This window comes from Mustelus asterias, chromosome 18 (genome assembly GCF_964213995.1).
Source record: "Mustelus asterias chromosome 18, sMusAst1.hap1.1, whole genome shotgun sequence".
NCBI lineage: Eukaryota > Metazoa > Chordata > Chondrichthyes > Carcharhiniformes > Triakidae > Mustelus > Mustelus asterias.
The window spans coordinates 57845537-57855697 of record NC_135818.1 but is presented as its reverse complement, the minus strand read 5'-3'; the positions used below and the strand labels follow the sequence as shown (position 1 = coordinate 57855697).

Genomic DNA, 10161 nt, shown 5'->3' with positions numbered 1-10161 from the left:
GGCTAATCTCCTCTGGCAGCAAGCTACCATCCTCTCAATAAATAAAAGCAAATTACTGCGGATGCTGGAATCTGAAACCAAGAGAGAAAATACTGGAAAATCTCAGCAGGTCTGGCAGCATCTGTAAAGAGGAAAAAGAGCTGACGTTTCGAGGCCAGATGACCGTTTGTCAAAGCTTTGATGCTGCCAGGCCTGCTGAGATTTTCCACCAGCATTTTCTCTTTTGGTGCCATCCTCTCAACCCCATTATAAAACGCACGTTTACCAGAGGATTTTATCAAGACAAATTCACAGCTTTCAGCAACACAGCTTTCAACAGTCACAGCGTTGCCCTGGGGCTCAGCGCGTGTAACATTGTGGATTTTCAGTCTGGGAAGAAATCGCTGCTATAGAAAGGATTCCCTGCCGCTGAAATATTTATATTCTACTATTAAGGAGTCATTGCGAGGTTTTTTTTGTCGGGATCACCAGCCGGAATGTCCAGATTCCCCGCGTAATTTCCCAATGTAAAGAGATTTACAACTCCACCCCTTGCTGCAGCGTGGCGGGGTATAAATATAGAACAGACTGCGGGGAGATTCAGTCTGAACTCATCTGCCAAAGCCAGCTACTTCCCGGAATCTGCGGACGACATCTGTCCGTTCCGTAAGGCAACAAGACCCCCGACAGGTGGGAATGAGCGGATTCGTCCTTGCGGAGAGTCGGTGAGAGTCAGTGAGCGCTGCCTGACTCCTCACCTCCATCGGTTTGTTCATTAGGCTCTGGATTTGCGGGGGGGAGTTGGGAAAACGGCGTCGGTAAATCGGTTAGTGATTGCAAAATTTATATATATATATATAAACACACACTGGGACAATGGAAATCCGACCTCAAAATAGGACAATCAGTGGGGAGAAAAAAGGCAAACCCCTAAACCGGAAACAGAGAATGCTACAAATATTTAGCAGGTCTGACAGTTATCTGTGGAGAGAGAGACAGAGGGAATGTTCCGGGTCAGGGAGATATTACCAGAGCTTTTCAGCATTGGCAACCCCAAACCATCCAGATAATGTCTTCTAACTTCTTACCTGCTAACAAGAAGCGACAGATAAGAAAAGTTAAATTTACATAATTGGTCAGTTTCTTTGTAGTTGACAGAAAGGTTCTTTGTGCAATCGGATTAATAGTAAAGGAACAAGAATTGTTATATACAGAAATCAATAATGATTCTATGTACTAATGGCCTCCCCCCGCCCCCCTGTAAGGTATCGCCCTCCCAATGTCTGGAGCTGATAGTTGTCTGTCCTTTCCCTGCTGTATTGGCGGCGATGATTCCGGGGATAGGCTGATATCTGTCTTCTGTTGGGGTGTACAGCTCTGTCCCTGGGATCCGGGGAAGAGGGTGAGATAACTTCATGATGTGGAGATGCCGGCGTTGGACTGGGGTGAACACGGTAAGAAGTCTCACAACACCAGGTTAAAGTCCAACAAATAAACCTGTTGGACTTTAACCTGGTGTTGTGAGGCTTCTTACCGAGATAACTTCAGCCAGGGAGGTCACGACGGCAGAGAGCGACAAGTGTGAGGGGAAAATGGGAAAGAGTGCAATCCTCCAGCATCCCGATATCCCTCTGGATTCTGGGTTCAGAGTTTTCTGTCCATCGACTGAAGGATTACTGAGTGGGGCGGAGAGGGGGGGGGGGGGGGTCTGAGTAAATGAGTGAGTTTGAGTGCAGATGAGTGAATATGGAAGTGAGTGAGTGACTGTGAGAATAAGGGAACGAGACTGTAAAAAGGACTGTTCAGTTTCTGAGTGAAAGTGTGAGGAAGTGATTGCGAGATTGTGTTAAAGAGAATGATTAAGAGTGAAAGTGTGATCATGGGTGCTTAAATGAAAGACCGCTGGAGTGAAAGATTGTTGCGAGTGGGTTTGGAGTAAGTATCTATGTCAGTAAAAATGTAAGTGAGAATGAGCGAATGTGAGTGACTGAGTGAGAAATTGAGTGAGAAAGTACAGTGAGTGCCCGAGGAGTCAGTGAGAGTGAGAGAGTTTGTGAGAGTCCAGTTGAATGAGTGGGGGTTAGTGAATTAGTGAGAGTCTCAGGGGACATGTACCTACCTGAAACATGCTGGAACCCCAGCACTCACTTTCTCACCTGCCCCACACCCTCCCGCAGGCATGTTTGAGGCGAGAGAAAGAGAAAACAAGATTGAGTTCTTAAAAACTGTGAAGTGCTGCCCAAACTAATATCTCCTAGTTTCATCTGATTGTACTCTTGTGAAGAGTCTTGCGTGTTTGACCATGTTGAAGCAGATATGCGTGGTGTAAACTGTGGTTAGAAATACTTACGGTACTTTAAGTATGATAGGAATTTACCAGATAATGAAAAAATCATGGGATATTTAAATAATTATTCGTATAATTACACAGGGAGTCTGCACATTCTCCCTGTGTCTGTTTGGGTTTCCTCTGGGTGCTCCAGTTTCCTCCCACGGTCCAAAGATGTGCGGGTTAGGTGGATTGGCCATGCTAAATTGCTCCTTAGTGTCAGGGGGACTAGCTAGGGCGAAATGCATGGTGTTATAGGGCTTGGGTGGGATTGTGGTTGACTCGATAGGCCGAATGGCCTCCTTCTGCACTGTAGGATCCTGTGATTCTGTGAATTGACTCCAACATCGCAGTCGTTATCTTTTATGTTGTTGAACCTCAATGCTGTTCATTTTCATACATTTTTAAACGCTTAAATAAATTGACCAGATAGAAAAACTGCCCAAGTGACATCTTTTTATAATGATGCTTGAATTTATTCCAGAAAAGTACTTTTTTCTGCGCCCTTGTCATTTAGGCTTACAGCAAAGTACAAATCTTTCGGACTATAGTTTTCCAGGCTGAAGTTGAGCCAAGTTCGCTATCATTGGTTGGAATCATGAAGAAAATTAAGAGGCTCTTAGGTAAGCTTTTGAGGGAAACGATCACTTTCTCCTCCAACTTTTATGGCTCATTTTACCAATGTATATGAGACTTTTTAAGCCCTAAATGAGATTATTATTAACAACCTTCCTGTTCAGGAACAACAAAAATAGTCAATGCTCGGACGCTCCGTTTATTTCTTCCTTCAGCAAGGAAAGCAATTTGATTCGATTTATTATTGTCACGTGTATTGTTATGCAGTGAAAAGTATTGTTTTTTGCACGCTATACAGACAAAACATACCGCTCACAGAGTACATAGGGGAGAAGGAAAGTATAGGGTGCAGAACATAGTGTGGGCAAATCTGTAAGAGACTTCAAAAGAGCATTATTAACAAGTTTAGAAGAGTTAGAATTCAGTTTTAAAAGTGCAGAACGAGAGTAAAAGATGAAATTAGAGGGTATGCTGTGGACAGCTCGCAAGACGTCACCTCGCTCCGGCAACATTTTCTTTTACAAAATTTATAAGTTGAATACTGTTAACAGATAGGGCATATTTAAATACAAGAGTGTGATCATTCTTGTGTTTGTCAAACAAAGGAAAAATGGTTTTTATGCACTGTTCTTATCCAACTGTGAATGGCATTGTCTTAACAGTATTTCCTTGCTTAATTCTAAGTGAACTTTGGTATGTTTATCCATAGCACATAAATTTATCGTTTTTTTTGCAACAGAAAATGTAAAACCAAAAGTGTCTGTTGTGGATAAGTTTCAGTAAAAAAGTCTCACGGCACCAGGTTAAAGTTTATTTGGTACTGCCACTGCTCCAAAAGCTGTTGAACTTGAACCTGGTGTTGTGAGACTTCTTACTGTGCCCACCCCAGTCCAACGCCGGTTTCACCACATTGTGGATAAAGTTTGATTGTTTAGAATGTTTGATTGATAAGATTACAAGTTTTGTCTCCAATCCTGAATCTTTGAGCAAACTATATTTTTGTGCTCGTTCGTCCATACCTCGCTCTCTCTCTCTCTCTGATGGTTCTGGGTTAGGATAACTGCTATGATGCCTCAACACGTGTACGGAGATTTTTTTTAAAAGAGATAAATGAGAATAGACAGTGGTATTTAGCTCAGATTTGGGATGCTAATGATGATGCCAGCTCAAACAAAGTTTGAAAGATATTAACTAGTTATCCCTTTCCTCCTCCCCCACTCTCCATTTTATGATCAATTTCTAATTTATTTTGTGTTTTGAAACTTCATGTATTATAAAGACAGCCAGTAGTTTTAATTCATGTCTTATGAAATTTGATCATATTACAGCGAGAGACAACAAAAATGATCTGTCATCACAGAAAGCCAATCCTCCAGGAAAAAGTTCAAAACATGCATTGGATTCAACAGACGACCCTATGGATATTCTAGAAATCAACGGCAAAAACTGGCATTCAGTTAAACTGCTATCAGGTAAGCTTTCTTAATTCACATGTAAAGAAAGGATTACTATTGAAAATACCTTTGTGACTATTAAAGCTTTAAAGTTGTGAAGGTTCAGGGTACCACACCAACTTCTAAAAAATTAAAAAGGCTGGAATGTATCATTGCTGAGAAATATTTGGAATTATCCTATGTCTTGTTGGAATTATACGCTTCCATTATTTTGAAAAATTATCAGTGAGGTATCTGTTCATATTTGGTTATCCGACTATTAAACTTGATCAAAACTCTATTGGATGAGCACTTGAAATATAATATTCAAGGATATGGGACAATTGCAGGAAAATGGGATTAGCGCACCTTTAGTGATAGTGTGAGACGAGGGGATTTCCCAGTAACTTCATTGCAGTATTGATGTAAGCCTAGTTGTGACTAATAAATAAATTTTACTTTACTTTGTCAGTGCAGACTCGATGGGCTGAAGGGTCTTTTCTTCACTGTATGACTCTATGACTACCTCATTGGTTTATAATGGACAGCATTGTAGGCATTAAGGTTTTGGATTTTCACCATGACAGACAGCCTTTCTGACATGGCGGAAGAGAACAGAATACGAAGTTCCACCCCTGAACATGGCACTTATTAGTTTCATGGGGACAGGAATGGGTCCATGTCAGGATTTGCACGTGAGCATTTCACAGTGTGAAAAGTGTCTGAAACCCCATATGTGAAGCTCAGATCTGGTAGGAGCAGGTCTGAACTTTGTGGATTCATTTGGATAGCCAGTGTTCCTGTGGAGAGGTAAGGTCCCCCTTTAGATGTGGATCAGGGTCATCTTTAGGGGAAGTAAATTGTCCTTTGAAAGGGGTAAGCTGCACTTTGAGATTGCCAAAACTAGGCACGAATATGTGTAAAAAGTGCTTAAACTCATTGGAACAATCAAAAACAATTGTCAAGATAAACTGTCAAGTGGAGCTGTCAAAACACTTGTCAAAAGTGTCAAAAGGAACTGTTAAAGGGAGCTTTCATGATGTCAAAACATTTAAAACTCCTGCCCTTTAATTCTTTGAACATATTGACTGGACTGTTAAAACAAATGATTGCTTGCTATTTTACTCTGCTGACATGAACCTTGGGGTTACCATTACTGAATTAGTGCTGCACGACTGCCTCTTATCACATCTGCTATTTCACAGTTTGATTGACAGGTCCCAATCATTATGGACTCTTTGAAATGGGACTATGAAATGCAATGCTTGTTTTAGTGATTGTGTAATGGAATGAAAATTTTGTTAATATAAGGGATAACGTAATTGAAGGAATATAAAAATATTAAATGGTTTTTATGAATGAGTGCATTTTAAAAAGGATAAAGTCTGCAATAGACACTTGGATGTTTATTTTATTTAATCTCACCATGGGTCCTGAAGACTGCACATTGTGAGTACTTGGTGAGTTGGTACCATAACCATATGGACAAAGGATGGTGGGTGTAAGCCTTCTATCAACATAAGTTGGCACTAAGCTGGCATGGGGTAATAAAGGGCCATGGGGGTTGGGTGGGGACATAAGTTGGGTCACATAGGTTGGCATGCATGGGGCATGGGGAGTTTGTGGGGGGAATTGTGAGGGGCAAGGGCAGGAAGGCTGCTTTATGCTTTTTTTTAAGACTCTGGTACAGTGCTAGTGCACAGAACAAGTCTCCTGTCCAGTCTTGCCTCCTCAGGGGCTTCCTCCACACTCATCAGGGTCAACTGGCCCAACCCTTAATATAGTCTGCCACCCCAGAATGAAAATCTGATAATCGGTCAGACATTTTAGGAAGTTGAGTTAGCAATGCCAGGAATTCTCCCAACTCTGCACACCTGACACACGGACAGAAATCTAACCCTTAAAGCACAGGGCCGGAATTTTCCATTATGTTGACTATGTGTCGTTTTGAACAAGGAAATCAGAGAGTGGTCTGCTGGTGGTGTTGGCAAGATATCTCACCTTATTTTCAGTTACTTAGGAAGAAAAATTTTTTTTGCATGAGTTTTATGCCATGCCGATGGTGTGCTGACTCTGATTCACCCGCCCCATTATCATATGAGCTCTTCAATCGGGGATGCTCTATTTAAACACCACCCCCGCATTCACTCCAAGTCCAATCAGGAGGATAACTGCGAGGAAGACAGCACCAAGGTTTTCAGAGGGACCATTGACCAGAATACTGGATTGGGTGGAGCAGAGGCAGGACCTCCTCTACCCTCAGGTGGGCAGAGACCAACAAGTAAGGTCACCAACCTGGCATGGGAGGCTGTGGCAACACTGACAAGTGCAAGCTCACTGCACAAGGGGACAGGCATCCAGTGTCAGAAGAAGATGAATGACCCACTTTGTGCAGCCAGGGTAAGTCATTCTTCCCATCTCTCAACACCCACCCACTCACGCACCCATCACTCTTCCACTGGAAGCTCACTCACAGCCACCCCACCAGGCCCCGACACTCACCTTCCCACATGTCTCCTTATCTTTCCTGTGGCTCTTCTCCTATCGCATCATAGCTCCCACTCACCAATTATGCATGCCAGGTGTCCCTACCATCTGACCCATCACATATCCTGTTTACACTCTCGCCATCTGTCTCCTTACAGGACAAGCTGCCTCACAAAAGAAAGGAATGGGGCTATGCCCAATTTAAAATCCTCACTCAATTTGAGGAGCGAGCCCTGGAGCTTGCTGGGAAGAACAGGACTGCTCCTGCACTGAGGGCGAGGTGGGCAGCAGAGGAAAAATTGAGGACCCTCAAGACATTCATCTATCCTGCCAGCCTCACATGAGTTATGTCTCTCCTATCCTTATACCCCTGCCATGCACGAATACCATCTCCCTTCCCCTGCAGTTAAATCAGTCGAGCAGCCCAGCCCATCCTCCAGTAGGGTGTTGGAGACCATGGAGCAGAACTTCTCCGACAATGAGTTTTCGGTCATCCACATGGAAGGTGTCACAGCTGTCCCCCGCACCCTACACCAGCACAGAGTCACACCTCGGTGGGCATGCGCAGTAGGGCTTCTGGGTCACTCACAGATGATGATCCACAACAGGCATGGGATCCCACACTCAGAGGAATGCTGGAGTCTCAGGCTCTGCTGAGCCCCATTCAGATGAAATGCCTCTGGACTCAGTCGTCCCTCAGCTGCCGGAAATACAAAGGCAAAGTCGGGAACAATCAGGAATGAATGTTAGCTTCACTCCTCAGATTGCAAAGCCAACTGGAAGAGTCCCAGCACCTTCTGTCTGAGGAGATCATGCTGACAATCGGTGGCAAACTGGCCAACATTATGACAGCGACATCCGCAGTGGGGACCTTGACGCAGGACATTCACTCCAAGGTGGGGGATGTCCACTGCATGTTTCAGACCATGAACTGCATGGTTCAGGGAATCAACTGCATGGTGTAGGAACCTTGGGCATCCGCGAGTGCCAGCATCAGAGGATGGCAGGGTTCCTGGATCTCACCCCAGCTGCTCCTCCATCCCATGGACTGACCCAGGGGCCCACGAGCACCCAATGGGAGGAGGATCAGCAGGTGCCCAGTCCAAGGTCTTACACCCAGGAGAGCTTGGGGGTGTCCAGCCCATCTAACTCCCTCTGGCTGTTACTGTCACAGCTCCAGCCTCGCACACTGCAGAGGGTGGAAAGACTACACCTGTGCTGCCTGAAAGTTGGTCGGGGCCTTCCAGGTCCCGGTCCTCCAGAGGATGCCCGCCAAAGTCATCTCAGGAAACAGGGCGTAGCAGACAGCAGGCCATCTCGACTCAGCGGCTTGGCAGTGTCAAACTGATCCTGCATCAGGTGGGTCAAAAGCTGCTGAGTTACGGAAACAGTTAAATGAGGCTGGGAGTGGAGTTTGGGAGATGATGTTGAAATTGCTGGTGTGGGAGCTGTAGTAATTGGAAGGATAGGCAACCAGTCAGTTTAATGAACTATAATGGGTTTTTACAAGCAGATAAATATACAGAGTACTTTCACGATATTATCACTAAAGCTCACACTCTGCACCAAGATCCGCACGCTTGTTCTCCATTGGGTGATCAGATCACATGACCCTCTTGGTGTACCCCCTAAAGTGGCCAGCTACGATCGGAGCAATGAGCCAGATTATGTTTGTAGCACCCACAGCAGATCTTCTGTTCCTCCTGCCTCCATGAGAATAATTTAATCTGGATCTGTCTAAGAGCTCTACTACAGTGAAACTTGTCAGAGAATGCAATACCAAATTGGAGTTGGATAGATGCAATGGTACGATATTAGCATAGCCATCTTCCACCTGGAACAAGCGTTCCAGCCATGCAGAGTGGGTGGCAAATCTACTGACTCCCTTTCAGAGGCCATTACTGTCACACTAACACCCAAATTTACTGGCACTTCCCGCCAGCGGGATCTTCCAGACCCGCCGATGGTGACCCCCGTGGTAGGTTCCACGGCAGCGGAGAGTGCTAGCACGGAAAAATTGGTTGACCGGTCAATAGTACACCAGCTCCTCTGCCGCAAAACAGACCGCAGGAACGGGGGTGGAGGAGGGGAAATCCCGCCTTAACTTTGGCAAGTTACAAAAATAGAGGTAACGGGTGGAACTTTTCCAAAAATAGGCAGAGTGGCACAACGGGTGGGAAAAGTAGCGAGGAAGCTGCCAGCCCCAAATCCCCAGTGGGGATTTCCCCACTGTATCTTCAAAAGAAAATGAAGGGCGGGTTCCACGACGCCAAGCTGGCAGGGCGGGTTGGTTTTGAAGATCAGAGCATGTCTGACAAGGAATTAAAAATAGAAACTCCACCCTAAACACCGACCCCCCCCTCCCCCAATGGAACCCCTCCACGGAACATCCACCCCATGGAACATCCACCCCACAGAACACTACCCCATGGAACATCTCCTCCCCGACCACTCAAGGAACACACCTTTGCCACTGGCACTGCCCCTCTGCCCGACCAGTGCCCATGCATGACACCTCCCCCCTGAACTCCTCCGGTGGGTTCTGTTGGCCAGGTGTACACCCTGGGAGACCTGTCCTGATTCAGGTCATTGTGCACTCATGTAAGTGGACAATCCAATTCGGATGGTGGGGTGTGGGGGATTATCAGGCTAAAGGCTTGATGATGATGATGTTTAAATGTGTCCCGACATTGAACATCGGGATTCCCGTTACGTCATTAGCAAGGGGGCAAGGACAATCGCAAACAGGAAATCCCACCAGCCTAAACTCCCACACTCCTGTCACCGATCCTGCCCCCATGGGCGGAAAATCGCCCCCCAAGACTTTTCAAAAATCCACCTCCCCCTCCTAAACCTTTGTTCATTTTCAAAATGATTAATAGATGTCACCGTAGTATTTAGAACATTGCTGAAAGTTTGTAACAGTGCATTTATTTCAGTTTTAGCGGTATTAAAACAGGTTAAAATCAAATTTGCAACATAGATAAGTTACATTTTCCAAGCTTAATGTTATTGAGATTCAATCCTTAATAATTGAGTATGTTTCTTGTCAGCGAAGGAATATTGCCGTCTCCACCAATGAACTGATGGTACAAGAGTCTACTTTTAAAAATGAAGAATGTATTTTTTAAGTTTATGTATTAGTGTCGCAAGGAGACTTACATTAACACTGCAATAAACATACTGTGAAAATCCCCTAGTCACCACACTCCAGGGTCTGTTCAGGTACACTGAGGGAGAATTTAGCACAGCCAATGCACCCAACCAGCACGTCTTTCAGACTGTGGGTGGAAACCAGAGCACCCAGAGGAATCCCACACAAACATGGGGAGAATGTGCAAACTCCACACAGACAGC

The 10161-nt window shown here is 45.0% G+C and overlaps 1 protein-coding gene across 4 annotated transcripts in view; it reads left to right on the top strand.

Moving 5' to 3' along the window:
• Positions 1–425: 425 nt before the first annotated feature.
• Positions 426–10161, top strand: part of LOC144507177 (tumor necrosis factor alpha-induced protein 2-like) — a 41798-nt gene continuing 32062 nt past the window's right edge. Inside the window, exons 1-3 of one of the 4 annotated variants that reach the window (XM_078234026.1) lie at positions 426–669; positions 2826–2931; positions 4213–4356. In XM_078234026.1, coding sequence (XP_078090152.1) covers positions 2907–2931; positions 4213–4356 — 169 coding nt within the window. In that variant the 5' untranslated portion in view covers positions 426–669; positions 2826–2906. Of the gene's footprint in view, positions 806–1036; positions 1097–2825; positions 2932–4212; positions 4357–10161 lie in introns of those variants that run through there. The other 3 variants (XM_078234028.1, XM_078234027.1, XM_078234025.1) reach the window with 3 other exon arrangements.